Below are 21,109 nucleotides of genomic sequence, written 5' to 3'. Positions count from 1 at the left end.
CAATAAAGCAGATTGTACGTGTCCTTAAAGAGGCTCAGTAAAAGTTTGACAAAAAGATGAAAAGAAGAGGTGAAGTTCAAAAATCCATTGAGTTTTTTTAAACCAGATAATTTCAAAAAAACAAAAAAAATGTCTTTCAATTATAATTGTTCCGACCCCACTTGTGGGGGGGAGGAACTATATACTCAAATGGGTTTTTTTTGTTCAGTCAATTTTGGCCGATCGATATATTCATCGTAGAAAAATGTGAGTGGTATCATTAAAAAGCTCGTCCAGCGTAGAATTCAAAATTAAAAAGATTTTTTTGAAATTCGTGTTTTTCGAGGAGTTATCGAGGATTGAAGTTTTGTGCGAAAACGGGATAATTAGCATGATTTTGGTCACATTTAGTGTAACTTTTCTTCAACGTAAGATCTTTTTAAATAAAAATATTAATTCAAATTTTGATTTCAAGCCACAAAATCGATCAATTACGAGTCCCTAATAGACGAAAGACGATTAAACGTCTAGTTATGGTCTCATAGGGAAGTTATCAATCAAAAAAATTCAAATTATTTTTTAGAGCTCTTTTTTTTAGAAATTTTTAATATGTTTTTTGTTTTCTTTAGTCACCTAGAGACTAGTCACTTCTCATATCGAGGTTCCGTTAATGACAAACCTGATTTACAGTCTAATGAAGCCCAATGAAAAAAATTGTTTTCAGGGAATCGCTAGTGTATTTTTTTGGCTTCGATTCATAGTTTTCGTAATTTTAAATAAATTTTTGATTTCCTTTTGACGTTTTACTAAATTTTTGGAGTCCTATTGCATAAACTCTTTGACTATAAGTGCAATAAGTTTCGTATGGAGCAATAATTGATCCTATCTAGAGCTTTGAGTGGACAGCTAACGGCTGTCAATACTTTAAAAGTGATCTTTCCAGAGTTTTTTTTAACATTAACCGATCCTAAACTTCTTTTATTGAACTGTAAGTCAGTCTCAGTAATGAAAGGACCCCCTTCCTTTATGCTGCAAGCAAAATTAACTTGGTTAGTGGCTCTATTTTCTAACTATTCGTTATATGACTTCAATGCCACAAGATTTCAAAATTAAAAAAAAAAGGTTCGATGTTTTCTTACTATTGGTCCCTCTTGAAATCATATTACATTATCCTGATACTGATATCTCCCAGTGGCTTAGAGAAATTGTTCAATGGATAATGGTTAAAGTTTTCAGAGAAAAGCTTATGGTTTAAATGGCTTCGACACTTTCTTCTCGCACTTTTCTAATGAATTTTCGGTTTTTGCCTGTATTTGTTGTTGTTTCCATAGTCAAAAGACCTATTGTAATGTCTTTTTGGTTAACTATGCTCGGCAAATATCTTTTGCCTCCAACCGAGGCACAACTGAACATAATTATGGACTTCTGTTCAAAGCTATTGATTTTAATAGCTGTTAGGACTTTAAACAAATATTTCGAGAAATTTTTTTAACATTAACCGATCCTAAACTCATTTTCGGGAGCTGTAAGTCAATCTCAAAAGTGACAGGACCTCTTATTTTTCTACTGAAGCAAAAATTAACCTGATTAGTGGTTCCATCTTCTAACTATTAGTTATATGGCTTCAATGCCACAAGAGATCACAATTTAAAAAAACTGGATATTCTATATTATTGTTTCCTCTTGAAATTTTTTCACATTATCCTGATACTGATACCTCTCATTGGCTTAGCCAAGACGTCCAATGGATCATGGTTGATTTTTTCAGAGGAAAGCTTATGGTTTAAATGGCTTCAACACTTTCTTCTCGCACTTTTCTATTGAAATTTTGATTTTTGCCTGTATTTGTTGTTGCTTCCAAAGCCATAAGACTTATTGTGATGTCCTATTGATTACCTATGCACGACAAATATCCTTGTCCTCCATTTGAGGCATAACTGAGCGTATTTAATAATTTTCGTTCAAAGCTATTGAATTTAATGTCTGTTAAGACTTTCATTTTAATGATTTCTCGGGAAATTTTTTTAACATTAACCAGTCCTAAACATATTTTCGTGAACTGTAAGTGAGTCTCAGGAATGACCAAAACCCCCTTACTTCCTCAGTCAACTAAAATTAATCTATTTAGCGGCTTTATCTGCTAACTATTGGCTTATGAGTTCGATGCAAGAATTTTTTTGTTTTTTTTTTAGTTTTAAGATATTTTTTCTCATAATTTTGGTTCCTTTTGGAATTTAAAGACATTATTCTATTTCTGATTGTTGCCTTGGCTTAGAGAAGACGTTAGAGGGATCATAAATAAAAGTTTCAGAGAAAAGTTTATGCTTTGAGCGGCTGCGACACTTTCTTCTCGCACTTTTCTACTTAATTTTTGGATTTTGCCTGTTTTTGTTGGTTTTCATAGTCAATTTTTTATTGTAATATCCTTCTGATGACTTATGAATGACAAACATCCTTTTTGTCTCCTCGTGACTTAAAATAGCGTCATTATTACCTTCCGTTGAAAGCTATTGTTTTCAATTGCGTTGATACTACGTGTTTTCTCAAAAACTTCGTGGTTTTAATGTTTTGTTCATGTTTATTGATTTATTGGAGTCAAATTGTTAAAAAAAGAGTATCCCATTGCTGCTAAAAATTATTTGAAAGTAGAAAAATTTTTACTGAAAAAATATTTTTTAATAGCTTCGACAATTTTCTCGCTCAATTTTTTTTTTGAATTTGCTCTCTTGCCTGTGTTTTTTATTCTTTTTAGGTAGCCGTAAAGTGTTGACCATTCTCATCAGGTTGTAATTAAAGATCGAATAAATTATTGTACCCGAAGCATATAGTTTATAGCGAATAGTTTTGAAGTTTAAGATATTATAAATATTTATAACTTCAAAGGATTTGTCATTTTTTTCAGTTTTTGTAGGTCTTTTCGTCAACCTGTGACTTTTTCTCATCATTGAGAGCTCACATGCAATTCCTTGCTTTTATTCAAAATTAACAAGTTTACCGATATTCTGAAATAAAGGATGTTTTGTTTGTCGGACAAAATGCGTTTTGATAAAAAAGAACTTTGTGTTTTCGGAATGTTTGTAAACTGCTGATCGTAATTTTTTCAGTGTTTCTGCTTCATTAGTCCATTCCGATGGCTTAGTCTAACCAAAGTCTATTCCTAATGGTTTTATTATGACTTTTTAGTAAATTTATCAAGAGTTATTTCGTTAAAAGCTATTGTTTTTTAAGACTTTTGAAATTATTTTGTTTAAAAAATTGTTATTTGATTTTTGATTATTGCCTCATTATTTCTTCGGTTTGTCGACTTGTTACCTAGTCTTATTTTAAAAAAATACTATTTGCAGCTTAGTTAGGAAAAATTAAATTTGTGTAGTTAGGGTTTTGGCTGATTAAAATTTGACGTTGATATTAGGTGCTTTAAATTTTAGATTTTGAGTTTTTGCCGTGCAATTTGTTTTTCCTTTTTGTTGTTGTTGTTTTTTGTCGTAGTTTTTTATTGGCAGATCTCGTTGTAATGAGGCAAGGCAATACTTAATTCAATTATTAATTTGGTTGTGTAACAATTTTTTTAAACTCAAACATCTATTTTTGTTTATCTCATTGTCAAAAATTTAAGTCAAAAGCCAGTTAAGTCAAAAATGTAGGTGAGCGCGGGTCGGAACATCATGTGCGAACGCACATTAACGAGCCGCCTTGTTACTTTATAGATTCACATACTACTCCTCCAGCTCATCCAATAAATTAAAAATTTATACTTCTGTTGTGAAACTGATTATTGAAAAAAAAACTAACAAATACTAAGAGATGAAAGCTAAAACAGATAATTCCAAAGATAAAAAAGCAAATAGAGTTTAACTATATCAACTACCCGGACCCTAGTCCCAGGACAATTCAGCGCTGAATCTTTAAATTCCCATATTAACTCACAAAATCACTTCTGAATCAGTACATTGGCAGTCCAATTTTAAGTTTTTATGAGCAGGACAAATTCAGAAAATTTTTTTTAAACATGATTTTGTACTTGACAGATTAAACTTGATTTTTACCATGATCAGAAAAAAATTCATGCAAATTTTGAAATTTTTGATTCCACCAAAAAAAATCGAGCATGAATGAATTGCATGCAAAATGGGGTCCTCTACGCCGTAAGGACACGTTACGATAGATCCAGTAACAGATAGATCCAGTAGATCCAGATCCAGATTCATACGGGTTGGGTGGGGGGGGGGGTGATCTGTTGTTCATAGCAGCAGCTGAGATCAACCCATCTTGATAATTCGACAACCACAAACACTACAACCTCATTCTCAACGTCATCATCACCTTTCCCAGTGTCCAGTTCAACTCTCCAGTAGCCAAGTATGGGTTTGGAGACGATCCCATCCTCACAACTTACCACCGCAGTAAAGAACTGTAGTAGTAGTAGAAGTAGTAGTAGTAGTAGTAGTAGTAGTAGTAGTAGTAGTAGTAGTAGTAGTAGTAGTAGTAGTAGTAGTAGTAGTAGTAGTAGTAGTAGTAGTAGTAGTAGTAGTAGTAGTAGTAGTAACAATAGCAGCAGCCACATAACCTCAATGACTTGTGTTTCCAACTCACCCCCCCCCCCCCAACGTCTTTTTGATTTCCCACTTAGGCTACAAATTCAAGAAAATTAAAATGATTAGAAGAGCTGACTTCGATGATGATTGCGAGTATCACTTTGACAAAAATGGGGAAGGTTTTCAACATATGGCAGCTCTTATTCTGTCTGTATTACAAGAATTTGCCGAGTCTGATTGCTGGCAATGAATTGTTATTGTTAACTTTCCTGTGTTCTTTGATTTTTGTCTATATGCGTCGTTCTTTTGCAATTGAACTTGATGCTTGTCTTTGTTTGTTTATTTTGCATGTTTTAACACTGCTCAGGTTAAGTTTGGCGACCCTAGACTGCTCTTATATGACCATCACCCAGACTCTGTCCTCTGATCAGACCATCGTGCGGCCCAATTCCCTCTGATCAGACTGCCTTGCGACCAAAAAGTTTTGTGCGACTCTCGTGCGACGCGAAATTGTTCGTATTTAGTGCAACCCAATCTGTCTGATCAGAGCAGTCTAAGGTCGCACAACTACACCTGGTTTTGTATTTTTATGAGGGTTTCTGCCTTTCCCATATTTTTCAGGGCCCCGAAATGATTGTTCGTGGTCTTGTAAAAAATGAAGTGGCCTCGCCTCGACCATGGCAATCTAATATTGGTAAGTCTTTTAATTGCTCTTGAAGGAAATTCATAGCAATTATTGTAAAGGCGTGTGTTTTTTATGCAATTTTTTGCTCAGCCATTTTGCGCTTTTCTTTTAGAGCAATCTGACTTCTCAAATGACTTTCACGCTTTTGTTCATCATTTTGAGTGATCTCGATTGCTCTCACGCCGAAGTAAAGCCTGCTGCTATTAAAAAATCGTTTTAGCATAGCACAATTAAACTCCTGATACCAGTCTCAACTCTCTACGATGAATCTATCGATCGGCCAAAATTGTCTGAACAAAAAACCCATTTAGGCATATATTTCCTCCTCCTCAAGAGGGGTACCAACAAAAAGATTAATTGGAGCAATTGTTGTGCTATATATTCAAGGATTACAATAAGTAATGCTTACGTTACTCTGCTTGAGATCACTGAGAACTTTGGGCGTTTATCGAGAGTCGCGAAGCGGTTCGATTAATTAAGTCACAATTTCGAAGTAACTTCTGCAGGGTCACGTAACCATATGCTTAAAACACGAAACGCGCACTGAGGCATTGCACAAATAAATCATGAAGTTTAGCCAGCGGTGATTTTCTCTTGGCCGTTCTTGAACAGTTTTGGGGAGCGATGTAACCTTAACGAAATAAAATTTTGGATCCTTGAATAGTCAGTATAGTCTGCATAGTCGCTGTCCAGACCTGAGCCCAGAGTGCCCAGCTTAGCTAATAATGACTCTATTTTTATTATTATTATTTTTTTTATTATTATTTTTGTACTCCAGTTTTGGCTCTTGTTTGCTTTGTTTCAGACTTCAGAATCATTTGGTCCTTCTTCCCAGATGTGGAGCGGGTGTGCCATATGGTCAGTTCACGGAGGCACCACATCGTTGAAGTGTTCTTCCTCTTCCCAGATGTGGAGCAGGTGTGCCACATCGTCAGTTCATAAATGAGGAGTTCAGAAATGAAAGAAGATCCTGGGAAGAAGATCCCGGAAATGCTAGTACAGAGAACTGGACTGAAATGACTATTTTTTTTACTGAAATTACTATTTTTTATTTATCTTTCGTTATTCTCATAGTAAATTCAGAGTATTTACATGCTGAGTTTTTTTCTGAGATTTTTTCTTCATGCTGAAATTTTGTTCTGATCAGTAATGCCACATTCTGTTTTTGTCATGTAGTACAGAACAAATTCAGAGAAACTTGGTTGTCCTGATTTTTTACTCTGATCAGCCTAATTTTTGACATGATCATGATACTTGGCAGTCCAAAATTCAGAACAAAAGTTATCATGATTCAGCGCTGAAAAAATAATTCAGTGCAATCCAGGTAGATAGATTCACATCTAACTACTCTAATTCAGCCAAAGAATAAATGGTGAGACTTCTGTAGTAAAGCTAATTAATTAAAATACAAAGAAAAGCAAATACTGGCAAAGATAAAATAATTACAAGCAAGCTACAAAAAATGAAAAGTCTAACTTTAAAATCATTGTCTTATAAATGCAACGGTTGTGTATGTTCACTTGGGTCTGAACTGAATATAAATTAAAGCACAAGACCCGGTTAGTTTTTTTCAGTAGAAATAAATAAGGACTTTTCATTAAGGAGATTGAGCTAACATTTGACGGGAAAAAAGGTTGAAATGCGGACGAAATCAATAAAACTATTAGGTATGAACTCAACACATTCAAAGGTCCGCGAATAAAAAGTTTACGCAAGTTTCACGCAAGTTTGCGAAAGGTAAAGGCATAAAAATAAAGCTATTTAATGAAAAAATTGCTTCAAATTTTTTTGTAATACATAGCTTGAAAAACTTTGATTTTGAAAAATCTTAAATTGATTTAAAATGGAAGTGGCGCAAAAAATGAACATTGACAGGTCAAGTATCAATCGTTTCATGAAATTTGAAGCGGGAAAAACGAAATCCAAAAACAAATTGCAATTTGAAATTTCTCGCTGAAAGGACAATCTAATGATACCACTCAAAATTATCTACGAAGCAAATGCCTATTGGTAAATGTAGAATGGACAAAAAACATTTGATTATATAGTCCCCCTTTACCAAAATGGTGTCCGAACAAACATAAAATTTTGAGACGATAAACTTTACAATCTCTAGTTATCTGTGTTCTGTATATGCGGGCGCGAGTGTGCGTGCGTGCGTGTGTGTGTGTGTGTGTGTGTGTGTGTGTGTGTGTGTGTGCGTTGTGTGTGTGTGTGTGTTTGTGTGTGTGTGTGTTTATGTGTGTGTGTGCGTGCGTGCGTGCGTGCGTGCGTGCGCGCGCGCGTGTGTGCGGCGGATGCGTCTGAGACAATAAGCGAGTGGTCAAAAACAACTCCTTACCTCTCTCAAGCACTCATTCATCTCATCAAGTATGATGTCTTCGTCGAACATCTTCCCCTTGTACTTGTACTCGTAGTAGTTGTGAACCTTCACTTGTAATTCCGGATTCAACTTCCTATGGGCCATGTACTCTTCTATCTGCTGCATCTGCACAAAAGACACGCACATTGAATATCATTCATCTTTCAAAAACAGTGAATCTGAAAATGAATATCACCACATGGATGTTATCACCTTCGTGAAGTTATCCACATTCGAGGCAAAGCTGAGTCCTTGAGCAGTGACTTTAAAACCGCACTAACAACCGTTTGTTAATGTTTTTAAGCAACTCTGGTTGCTATTGCAACAGTTGCTCAACGTACGTCATTGTGCTGCTGATTAGACTAACTTTTCCCGCAACTCTATATTTGCCACTCTTTGTATAGCAATAATCGTGAGAATCAAGCACAATAGTGCTATAATGCTTGTAGGAATATGACAGAGAAAATAATAATTTATTATTTCAGCTAAAACATTTTTTTGAATGAAACTGGCAGAAAAATGTCGTCTTTTCAGAACGTGGTAGAAAATCGCAGCCATTTTGCCACACATGATGCACACTCTTTTAATCTGCCAAACTGCCGTATTCGTACATTATTAGTCTGATTTCGACTGACTAAACTTATGCAACCCTTGTAGAAGCCAATTTAAACAGGGAAACGTTGACTATGGAAAAATTTAATTGTGCAGCAATCAGGAGCAGCAACAGTGAGTTATTTTTTTCATTCTCTGGACACAATTACCGTTCTTAATTTATAATGTTTACTGGGAAGTATTTTCTCTTTCCAGTCATCAAATGATTCATATTTGCAGGCTACAAAGTATTGTTTGCGTTAAATCGAAATGTGATGAGATTCTACTTGAAGACAAAAATGACAGATTGGCATCAAAGCAATTTTATTTAACATATTTTTTTGCTCTTATACTTCCGTTTTTGAAAAATATCTTTAAAACAAAAATGACTCCAGCATGCAATAGTGACAATGAACGAAGTTCGATTCAAAGGCTCGTAAAATTAAATCGGTTCGACAACATCGACTTTATAATGTATGTGACGTCATAGCCGAGAGGTAAGGTGTGTGAGTCACACGCCAATGATTGTGAGTTCAATATCCTGCCTCCGTGAAGCTGTCTGTGTAAGGATGAGCTCTTACTTAACCATAGCTTCAGGTTGACCATAGCCTGACCAATGTTGGCTGCAAGAGTGGTACCACGTGAAAGTCTCAGACGCCACAAAAAGGGGCCAAAGTCACCAAAAAAGAGCATTCATGCTCATCAAATTAACAGTCTGAAATGTGGGGAACAATTGAAAAAGGACAGCTGAGAACAGGCTGTGTTAATACATTGCAGACTGAAAGCCTAATGCTGCTCCGCTGCGATTACGCAGAAACACATTTATAATAATTTATTTACTTATAATCATTCTAACGACTCTAACCATTCTAACAAAATTTTGTCCAATTCTTTTAAATCGCAAAACAAGGCGTTTAACTGAAAAACGAAAATGTGTATTCAATTAATATTCTTCTTTTTAAAAATAGCCTTTGAAAATGGCGATTGAGGTAATGCAGAGGACAAAAAGCTGTGAAAGATTGTCCTCTAAACTGGATGCACCAAAAGTAGTGTAAATTAGATCTGCAAAATTTCATCGAAACATGAAACAACTTCTTTCTAATGATTTGTTTAGAACTTTCAGAGAAAACTGTGTTAATCGAAATAATTGATACACACACTATGTAGGATAAAGATTGGTTTCTTTTTGATCACCATTTACCGCTTTCTAAAGTTTTTAGACCGAAACTGGGCTGGATATAAATCTGCTCAAATTCAACAAATGCGAATCACGTTGGCATGCCTGCTTTAATTGATTTAATGGAAAAATGTGACTCTATTTTCATCAAATTTCGTCAAGTTTACCAAAAGAGTTCTTGAAACACAGAAAATGTCCGAGGCTTTATTGGTTCTAACGACAATTGAGCTAAATGGAGGAAAATAAGAATGATCAAAAAAAGAGTGGCCGAAATGAGAGAAAATGTTGGAGACTCTGAAAGTTCCTGTCAGAACAAAATTGCTAAGCACGTGTTGCCTTTTTCACAGGCAAATGTTTTCATTCTAGGTCAATTTACTTAGAAGTCTTCAGAGGCCCAGAACTTCCTTGAACATGAAAAATCTCTTATTTTCTCTTCCCAACTTGGCTAACTTTCTCAGCGAAGAGTCGTCTTGATGAGTCGAATTGTTGTATCATGTTGGTGGCGTGTCCTATGAAGAGAGCGTAGCACGTCGCACCACTCAACATAGAGATGATGACAAACCACAAATCCATTAGACACTGAGGGGGTTCTTGTCCATATCCGATGCTCAACATGTGGGACATGGCACGGAACAGGGCCCAGCTGTACTGTTCTTGCCAGTCTTTCGTCTAAACATTTATGCATTTTGCCAAAGAGGAAGATGTAAGACCATTCAAATGACCTCACACCGTAATCATGAGTTCCACCTCTTATCAGACTGTGCAAAAAACACTCTTTGTTAGTTTACTGACGCACATGATTTCCATGTCTATCAATGCAACAATATAAGCAAAACTCTCCTTTAATACTGTCCAAGAAATCAACAACCAAATATCTCTATTATCCAACTTGCTCAGAACCCAGTGAAAAAAAAACTTGATAACCTTCTTGATAAGAAAGATACCAAAACATGACCTGTTACAAAGAAATTTTTGCCTAGCAAGATCTAAGTATGCTCATGATTTAATTATTACCAGAGTAATCAAAATCTCGGATGACAATTTTTTGCAATAATCTTAAAAAATCTTGCCAAAATCGAGCAAAATCTTGCATCATAAACATCTGGTCTCGGCTGGGGTTACAATTAAAAACCTTTTGAATCATTCAATTTTGCTTATTAATACAAGATCCGATTATATATGGGTTTCCATTTGGGTTGATGTGGGATAAGTAAAGCGGGTTGACCCTTGTAGAAAGACGCTAATTCACATACCATAAAGGTTCCATAAAAGCACACTTTTTCCTGTAGACTCTCGCTAAGATATCCAGAAACCATAAACAGTGGTATTTACTTTTCACTATTCAACAAAACACTTTCTGATGTCTTAGTCATTTAATAGTTATAGTTATAGTTCTAGTTCTAGTTACAGTTTGTCACGTGAGAAAAAAGAGAAAAAGGGGGAAATAACAAAAAGCAACACACAGAACTCAACGTAGCAGCCGCAGAAAACGGCTTAAAGTATAACTCAGCAAAATATTGCAAAAAAAAATTGTCTTGAGCAGTAAATAACGTGTTACTGTGCCTTGAACTAGAAATATTCCTGAGCAGTAAATTGTTACTGTGTCTTGTATTCAAAATATTATTCTTGAGCAGTAAATTCTGTTACTGTGTCTTGCATCATCGAATTATTGGAGCTGAAATTCAACTGTTACAACCCCAACGTCTGGTATTCTCAACTTGTGAGTACAAACAGCAAAAGCCAACCTAGGTTTAAATTTAAATATTTTTGCACAAACAGGTCTTAGACATATATCTTTGTCTTCGATTTGTTTTTTCTATCGGATTGAACTGGTATACATAAAGAGATCCCGTATTGTGTGATCTGTAGCAATCCAGTTTAAATTGATAGTTGAAAAAACTAAGATCAGCAAATAGTTACGAACTAAAATAGTTAATGCAACGGTAAGTACAGCAGAGCGGATATACAGTTACAAAAGCGAACTGCATAAACGAAGTATCCGGACAGATTTTGTAACCACTCAGAACGAACTGGGCGGTGTAAAACTTTCTTTGTGAAACACAAGGAGAGCAGCCGTTACATTTGGTCCGCCGACCCGGACAGTGGAATAAACTGCTGTCCAACCCCACAGTCGAAGTGACGAAGTCATCGACGAACGAGAACAAAACCCAACGAACACTTCAACAACGCAAAGCCAATTAGGCAAAGCAAATAGGAACGTTGAAAAGCAAAAACTAAATTAAAGCAAACAAATAAAGGAGCTGTAGAGATTCAAACTGCAGTCCCGAAGTACACAAGAAGTGACTCCGTCACAGAGTCAAAGCGTTTTGGATCGCCAGATCAACAACTTGCGAAACAAGTGGATTGAGAAACAGGAGGAAGGTTTTGAGCTCATTGATAATCGAGATCGACCAAGCAAGCTCAAGACTCTTTATCAGCAGATACTGCAATTGGACGACAGCATTCAAAAACTCGTGAATAAGAAAGCTGAGACTCTCCGAGACCCAGATATTTCTTTAAAACGCAAACTTGAGAGAGAAAAATACTTTCAATATTTGAACGCAGAGTGGTTACCGTATATCCACGGAGAGACAAACATGTCAAGCCAGCAAAGCCAGTCAACTCTTCATGCCAATGAAGAGCAACCGCCTGCGAATAATGTGCATCAGTTAGAACAAAACGTTGGAATTCCAGAGTTTAACCAAAACCATGGTAACACAAGCAATGCAACGACGAATACGGTTACACGGACAATCAACCAGGATACAGAGAACGCTTCGGAAACATCTTCAGTGAAACGTCGGGTTGAAGAACGAATGAAGGAATTTGAAATTGAATTTGAAGCAAAGTTGCAAATCGAACGAGCACAATTTGATCGAAAGAGGTTGGATCTAGAAATGCAAATGAAAGAACTAGAGATGCAACATCAGCTTCGGGAAAAAGAGCGAGACCTAGAGCGCCAATTGCAAAAAACAGCGTTGGAGAAAGACGACTTCCGTTCTCAATCGACTAAGGCGCGTGACAAGTCACCTTTCAATTGGACCCCAAAAGGGAGAGATGTCTCGGAGTGGGCGAATTCGATGAACGACACGCAAACACCAATTCGACCAAGAGCTCGCTTTGATGTCAGCCCTGTACGCAATAAGCAGAGGCATTACCCATGGTACCCAAACTCTCGCGAACGCTCAGTTAGTGTTGAAGGGCGGGATATATCGCCGATAGCTGGAAGGTACTACAACACTGGACATTCAAGCAGTAGTTTACCAAAATTGAGGTTGAACAATTTTGACGGAAACCCACTGGAGTGGCCTGAGTGGTCTAGCATGTTCATAGCAACAGTAGATAAACGCACGATTCCCGACTCAGAAAAAATGAGCCATTTGAAGACTCTGCTAACAGGCAAAGCAAAATCTGCAATCTCGGGAATGGGCTATTCTGGACAGTTTTATAGTGCTGCCTGGAACATTTTAGAAAGAAAATTTGGAAGACCGCATGTAATTATAGATGCGCAGCTCGAGAGCCTACGAAAAGCTAATCAAGTGAAACCTCATGATTCAACCAGCCTGATTAATTTTTCTGTTATTGTATCTAACTTCGTGAACGTGCTCAAAGAGTACAAACATATTGGTGATTTGCAATCAAGTTCGACATTGTACATGGCAGTTGATAAGCTACCTCAAGTTCTTAAAGAAAAATGGTGGTTCTACGTCGATGACAAAGACGAGGACTGGCCTGATCTAATCTTGTTTGAAAAATGGCTATCACGAATGGCATTCGTGCATGAAGGGTTTTCATCGTTTAAAGGGGAACAGAAAGAAGACCGACACAACACAAACAGAGAAAAACGATTTTCGAAGACATCGAACTTCAGTGCAAGTTCAAACCTGCAAGAAACCAAGCAAATGCAAAACAACAACTGCCCACTAGCGGATGGCACTCATAAAATATGGAACTGTCCAATATTTAAGAATATGAATGTCACCGATCGCTATGCAGCAGTGAGAAAAGAACGTTTATGTTATGGATGTCTGGGGAAAGGGCATGCAATCAAAGATTGTAAAGTCCACCCGTGCGGCATAAATGGATGTACCAACAAGCACAACAGACTGCTACACTCAGAAAACCAAATGGACGAGGGTAGTCACGCAGTTAACGTAAGCGCAGCAACAATCAACCAGAGTAACCAAGTTACTAGTTTTCTTCAAATAGTTCCGGTATCTGTTCAGAGTGGTGGTAACAGGCTGACTACCTATGCTTTCCTCGATAGTGGGTCAACAGTTTCATTCATCGACCAAAGTGTCAAGAATCAACTACAAGCCAAAGGCACGGACGTTACCTTAAACATAGCTGGCATACATGGGACGCAAGATTTGAGGACAGAGAAGGTTCCTATCACAATAAAGGGACTACATTCAAAGGTGCATTCGATTGAAGCGTTTGCACACCCATCAATCTCGTTGGGAAACACAACATATGACTACAAGGAACTGAAGAACAAATTTAGACACCTGAATGTTCTCACTAACAGAACATTCAACCTGATGGAAGTAGGCATCATACTTGGACAAGATGCCTACGAAATTCAACGTCCATTGGACTATAAGATTGGAACACGAAGTGAGCCTTTCGCCGTCCTAACAGAATTAGGATGGGTAGTCAGTGGTCCCATGACAGGCAAGAAAAGTCAAAATGTTTGTCATTTTGCCTTCACAGAAGATGTGGAAGTGGCAGAAAATATCCAATCATGGTGGGACATAGGAACTTATGCTTCCAAAATAAATGTTGTAAGTCAATCAAAGAAAGAGCAACAAGCTCAGAAGTTTCTAGCACCAATCAGTGTCCATATGAGACGACTCCTGAAGAGCATCTGGACCAAAAATGGACAACATTGGGACAACTCAGTAGAACCTAACGAAGAAGAAGAGTTTCTGAAGTGGAAGGCGCAGCTTCCAGAAGTAGCAGAAACCAGCATTGATAGAAGATACTTCAGCACAGCCAAGGACAAATGGGAACTTCATGTGTTTGCAGACGCATCTGAAGACACAATGTGCTCTGTGGCATATCTACGTTCAAAGCCCAAAGAATACTCAGCAGACTTAGCATTTGTAATCGGGAAGTGCCGAGTCGCACCGATGCGACACCTTTCCATACCACGCTTGGAACTACAAGCAGCAGTGATGGCGGTGAGACTTAAAGATCAGATAGTGAAGGAACACGAATCGAAGATTCACAGTTGCAACTTTTGGACAGACTCCACTACTGTCCTGCAATGGATTCACAGCTCCCACCGTAAGCAACAGGTGTTTGTTGCAAACAGAGTGGCTGAGATTTTGGACACAACTAATGTTTCACAGTGGAATCATGTGAGTGGTATTAACAATCCAGCTGACATCGTAACACGAGCGATCAATGTTGACGAACTTAAGAGAAGCGAATGGCTCACAGGGCCGGCCTGGTTGAAGCAACGAGAGAACGAATGGCCTGAACAGTTGAATTTAACATTTGCTTCAGATGAACAAAACGACGAAATGGTCTTCTCAGCAAAGGTTGAAGAGAAGAAGCCGATGATTCAGTGGGAACGGTTCAGTAATTACAATCGACTAGTAAATACAATGGCATACATACAGCGTGTATTCAAAAAACACAAACCGGCAACAAAAACACTAAGTGTTGAAGAAAGAGAGGATGCACAAGCAAGCATCTTCAGACTACTGCAGCAAGAACAGTTTACTGAAGAGATGAAATCTCTCAAGGCTGAAAGGGAAATTCCAAAAAACAGCAAAATCCTCCAGTTTTCACCATTCATAGACCAGCAAGGACTTATTCGTGCTCAAGGCAGAATAGGTAAAAGTCAATTGAGCTTCGAAACGAAGCATCCAATACTGTCACATTGGAAGCACCATGTAATTGAATTATTCTTGCAAAATGAACATAAGAATAGTCATCACGAAGGTACTGAACATGTCAGAAACATAGTCCAGCAAAAATTCTGGATCCTAGGCATACGAAATGCTTTGAGATCGATCAAAAACAAATGCATTAGATGTCGAAAGGGAAAAGCCCAAACAAAGGCACCAGTAATGGCAAATCTACCTGAAGAACGATTAGTGGCATCAACAGTGTTCTCGAATGTGGGCGTAGACTATTTTGGACCATTCACAGTAAAGATTGGTCGAAGAAACGAAAAGCGTTGGTGTTGTCTATTCACATGCCTTACTGTACGTGCGGTACATATAGAGATTGCACCAAAATTAGACACTGATTGTTGTCTGAACGCAATCATGCGATTCATTGCACGAAGAGGCAAACCGGTCAAAATGATTAGCGATAACGGGACAAACTTCGTTGGAGCTGAAAAAGAACTGGCAGAGTATATAGCAGCATGGAACAGGGTGCGAATTGAAGAACATCTGATTCAACAAGGTATCAGATGGAAGTTCAACCCACCTGCAGCACCACACTTTGGAGGAGTGTGGGAAAGACTGGTTAGGAGTTGCAAGAAGGCAATGCACGCAGTGCTGGGCAATCGATCAGTCACGGAGGATGTTCTGTCAACCACGATGTGTCTTGTCGAACAGACACTGAATGCTAGACCGCTGACACAAGTCAGTTCTGATGCTACCGATTTAGAAGCTATTACTCCAAACCATTTCCTACTTGGCAACAAGAACCTTTGTTTACCGTATCTATCAGGTGCAGAGCAATTTGTTGATCATAGAAAGCTCTTCCGACAAACACAAGCTTACGCAGACCTCATCTGGGACAGATTCCGTAAAGAATACTTGCCAACGTTGAATAGTCGAAAGAAATGGCAGTTCACAACGGAAAGAAGTCTTCAGCAGGGTGATCTTGTGTGGTTAGTGGAAGACAGTGACAAACGTGGATATTACAATCTGGGTCGAATAACCGAAACATTTGAAGGTTCCGACGGAGTGATTCGATCAGCGAAATTCCGAACAAAAGATGGATACTACAAGAGGCCTGCAGTGAAGCTCGCTCCAGTACTTCCAACTGACGATGATGTTTTCACGAAGGAAAACAGGGCCGGCCATGTTGGAGCTGAGCTTAAGGAATAACAAGCTTGCATAGGCGGGGAAAATAGAAACAAAACACTTTCTGATGTCTTAGTCATTTAATAGTTATAGTTATAGTTCTAGTTCTAGTTACAGTTTGTCACGTGAGAAAAAAGAGAAAAAGGGGGAAATAACAAAAAGCAACACACAGAACTCAACGTAGCAGCCGCAGAAAACGGCTTAAAGTATAACTCAGCAAAATATAGCAAAAACAAATTGTCTTGAGCAGTAAATAACGTGTTACTGTGTCTTGAACTAGAAATATTCCTGAGCAGTAAATTGTTACTGTGTCTTGTATTCAAAATATTATTCTTGAGCAGTAAATTCTGTTACTGTGTCTTGCATCATCGAATTATTGGAGCTGAAATTCAACTGTTACAACCCCAACGTCTGGTATTCTCAACTTGTGAGTACAAACAGCAAAAGCCAACCTAGGTTTAAATTTAAATATTTTTGCACAAACAGGTCTTAGACATATATCTTTGTCTTCGATTTGTTTTTTCTATCGGATTGAACTGGTATACATAAAGAGATCCCGTATTGTGTGATCTGTAGCAATCCAGTTTAAATTGATAGTTGAAAAAACTAAGATCAGCAAATAGTTACGAACTAAAATAGTTAATGCAACGGTAAGTACAGCAGAGCGGATATACAGTTACAAAAGCGAACTGCATAAACGAAGTATCCGGACAGATTTTGTAACCACTCAGAACGAACTGGGCGGTGTAAAACTTTCTTTGTGAAACACAAGGAGAGCAGCCGTTACATTTCAAATTACTTTCGAGTTTGTATTAAACGTTTGACATTTCTCAAAGTAAATGGACGTTTTGTGTACGTACTGTGAGTCCATCGCGGCTGACCCAGCAAGTGGCCGGGAACTCGTACAGTCTGGGGATGAGGAACATGAGACATCCATTCCAGTGCGAGATCAGCACCATCATCGAGATCAAATTCACTATCTTGAATGCCGCACTGGCCACGTTAAATAACTGAACAAATAAAAACACAAACATTTATGAGAACAGTACCCAGGTTGAGGCTCCAGACCCAACGTCAGCATACCAGACCGTCTCAGGCAGAAAATGCGTTCAAAGTTGCCTCTATTCAGCCTTTTGTGCTTTCGTTTATGTTTCCAAGCCGTGTAATTTTACATGCTTGACCCCCCCCCCCGTTCATTTCGGTCTGGACATATAGAATTTTGGCCTGTCACCTCAATCAGGGTAACTAAATGGTTTCAAAGCATATGTAGTATTTCTTAGCTTCGATTCCAGGATCATATATGATTTTCCAGCTTCCAGGCAATCAGACAAAAATATATTTTCTAAATAATTATAACTTGAAATAATGCTTCTGCTGCCATGCAAGATCATTTATGTTTTCCGGTAGTTATACTAGGATCATATGTGATTTTCTGATGGTAACAATACAAGAATCATTTATTATTTCCTAGCTGCCATCTAGTCACCGTACAAGAAAACTTTATTGGATAAATCAAAATTAAATTGATTATGATATTATGGTGGTTAACTTTACAAAATTGTGGTGATGGTTAACTTATACCTTGTATGATAACAAAATAATACCCATGTATCGCAAGGAAATTTCGAAACAGGATACGAGACTGAGATGATCGTTAGCTTTTTTAATTATTATTATTATTGCTACATCGTTTTTCTAGTTTTTTTCAGGTTCTTTTTACATTTTTCCTGCATCCATGATCTTAATTTTTTCTATGTAAAAAGCTTTGTCAACGAGTATTGATCCGTATGGCCACCCTTGACAAAATTTCTTAAAATGTTTTTCTGCTTATAATATGTACTGACCTCTTCCCATTGACTGGCGTATCTCATCAATCTGGATACTCGCAATAACCGCATTAGACTGAAACAAATAATTTTAAAAGCTCTTAAAACAAACAAACAAATTAGCCTTTTATAGGTAAAAAAAACTAATGGTCTGATCAATGGTAATTAAGAAAAATTGGATTAAGTAATTTAAAGTAGATTTTACTCAATAAAATTCAGCAAAATGGCTCAAAATGGCACTTTTATAGTGTGCTCTTGCCTCCAATGCATTTGATTTTTAAAAATAAATGCTTAATAGTTCCAGTGAAGGACAAAAGTTAATCTTGCAAATTTAATCTCACATTTTAGAGCCCCCATTGGACTCAAAGTTACCATTATATTTCAAACTTACCAACGCTTTTAGTTTATTTTAGTGATCTGTAATGAGTTTCGTAAATTTCATCCACTCGAGTTCGCAACTAAAAGGCAGGATATTCCAATTTCAAAAGTTACAAATATGATTTACCAAGTTTATATCTGTCTTTGACTGGTAAAATTTAACCCCGGGCTATAGATTTAATTTTACCTGTTCAAAAAGAGACACAGCACCTACCTTAGAAGTTTGGTGAGCCTGAGCATTTTGAGTGTTCTAGATGCGTTTAGAATGTTGGTCCCTGTCGCTCTCTCGCCGTTAGTGAACACGAGACAGATGTAGTCAAGAGGAATGGAAGAGACAAAGTCCACTGCAAACCAGCTCTTCAAATACATTCGCTTGATCTGCGAGGGGTCCAAAATCACCTAAAACATAACTTTTGTGATGCTCACAAAGATACGTTTTACACATGTAGCGTGTATATTATGTCCCATAAAATTGCAACGCAAGCCAACTCTCATGACAAGTGTAACGGCTGCTCTCCTATCAAAGTCAAGGAAAACTTTACACCGCCCAGTTCGTTTCAGCGGTTTCAAATCTGTCCGGATATTTTGTTTTTGCAGTTAACTTTTGTGAACTGTATTATCCGCTATACTGTAGAATACCGTTGCATTACTTGTTGCTCTATTACGCTTGATAACTAATTGCACAGCTTTGCTGTTATAACAAACTTGTTTCTCTCAGAATAACAAATAATTCAAATTGAAACAATCAAATTTTTGTTGAGTTTTTTGTTTATAACTCAACTTATAACTCGAAATTGCAAACTCGGCTCCTAACGAATTGTTAAGGATGACTTCGAGTAATTGTCAACCAAATTTCAAAGTTGTACAGAAACTCCTTGCTAAGGGGGCGCTTTTAAACCAACTCAGATATTATAAATCTGTTTCAATTTAATAAACAACTTTCTGTTTCTCAATTGGCTTCAATAACCACGAATATCAAAACTATACTAGGCTTCGTTAAGCTAGTGAGAGAAACTGACTTTATGCGTTGCACAGAGTTTCTCTTACTTAGGAAATTCGTTCCTCAGAAAGAAAGTTTTGAGAATATCAAAGTTAATTCTCTTTTCAACAAGTCAAAGTTAAGTTAAAACTGTACAATCACTGAAATGATCTACAGAAACAGAACGCGATAACAAGTAATTTACCGCTCAAGAAAATGCTTCAATACGCACTGTATGTCAGTTTAATATAACCAAAATTGCTAGTTTGAACTGATTTTTTTTTAGTTTTTCAAGCTCCTTTTAGGCTGCTAGTCACGTGGATTTACATGTAAAATTCAACTGTTGATTGGTTGTAGATAATAATGTTAACAGAATGTGAAAACTTTTCCACAACGTCACTTTTTCAGCGTAAATTTGATGTCATGGGGAATTTGTTAACCATGTAGGAGTTTTGTCGAATATTCTGTATCAATAACAGGTTGATTCGCAATCCAATCGCAAAGAATCTGATGCAATACTGTTAAGTCGTAGTATTGTTTTGCTGGTTGTTGAGGTAGTTCGAGTTTGCGTTATAGTTTGACTTCATGAATGGCGATTGCGCACTAATAATAGTTGCTAAATATAAATCTCGAACAAAATGAACAAATCCGTATGACTTCAATAGAATGTAGCATTAAATTTCATTCTTCATGCTATTCTAGCTTTAATGCTTGAAATGGCCTTGAAGCGCTATTCAATTTGGTAACTGAGTTAGTAAGCTCAGCCGCCACATCGCCGGCCCTGTTTACATCGCGAAAACATCTTTCCCAGGCTACTGGTCTCTTGTACACTCCGTCGTTCGTTCGAACTACAGCTGATCGAATCACACCGTCAGACCCATCGATGGTCTCCGTAACTCGACCTAAATTGTAACATCCACGCTTATCGCTGTCTTCGACCAACCAAACGATATCGCCTTCTTTAAAGATTTCGTTCGACGTAGATAGCCATTTTTGTTGATTACTCAGAGTTGGCAGATATTATTTACGAAGTCTGTCCCATATGGGATTTGCATAGGCTTGAGTTTGTCGAAAGAGCTTTCGATGATCAACAAATTCTTCCGTGCATGGTAGGTAGGGTAAGCAAGCGTTCTTGTTGCCAAGCAAGAAGTGATTGGGGGTCAAAGCTTCTAAGTCATTAACATCCGAGCTGACTGGAGTCAAAGGTCTCGCGTTCAATGTCTGCTCAACAATACACATCGTTGTTGAAAGAACGTCCTCGGTGACTGATCTGTTCCCCAACACTGCATACATTGCTTTCTTGCAACTTCTAACCAACCGCTCCCATACTCCCTTAAAGTGTGGTGCTGCGGGTGGGCTGAACTTCCATCGAGTTCCTCGTTGAATTAGATGTTCTTCGATCCCCTCTTTGTTCCATGCCGCAACGTACTCCGCAAATTCTCTTTCAGCTCCAAAAAAAATTGTCCCGTTGTCGCTGATGATCGTATTTGGTTTGCCTCTTCGAGCAACAAATCTCATTGCATTGAGACAACTATCAGTGTCCAA

The 21,109-nt window shown here is 37.6% G+C and overlaps 1 protein-coding gene across 4 annotated transcripts in view; it reads right to left on the bottom strand.

The window, feature by feature from the left end:
- LOC142339292 (potassium/sodium hyperpolarization-activated cyclic nucleotide-gated channel 3-like) overlaps positions 1-21,109 on the bottom strand; it is a 77,243-nt gene that overhangs the window by 11,911 nt on the left and 44,223 nt on the right. For 3 of the 4 annotated variants that reach the window (XM_075389206.1, XM_075389208.1, XM_075389207.1), the window contains 5 exons: positions 18,800-18,984; positions 18,226-18,283; positions 17,242-17,391; positions 9,780-9,998; positions 7,541-7,687 (listed from right to left, as the gene is read on the bottom strand). In XM_075389206.1, coding sequence (XP_075245321.1) covers positions 7,541-7,687; positions 9,780-9,998; positions 17,242-17,391; positions 18,226-18,283; positions 18,800-18,984 — 759 coding nt within the window. The remainder of the gene's footprint in view (positions 1-7,540; positions 7,688-9,779; positions 9,999-17,241; positions 17,392-18,225; positions 18,284-18,799; positions 18,985-21,109) is intronic. The other variant, XM_075389209.1, reaches the window with a different exon arrangement.

This window comes from Convolutriloba macropyga, chromosome 5, assembly GCF_964194025.1.
Source record: "Convolutriloba macropyga chromosome 5, txConMacr16.3, whole genome shotgun sequence".
NCBI classification, from domain to species: Eukaryota; Metazoa; Xenacoelomorpha; order Acoela; family Convolutidae; genus Convolutriloba; species Convolutriloba macropyga.
Note: the sequence above shows the minus strand (reverse complement) of the source record. Positions and strands in the feature narration are given on the sequence as shown.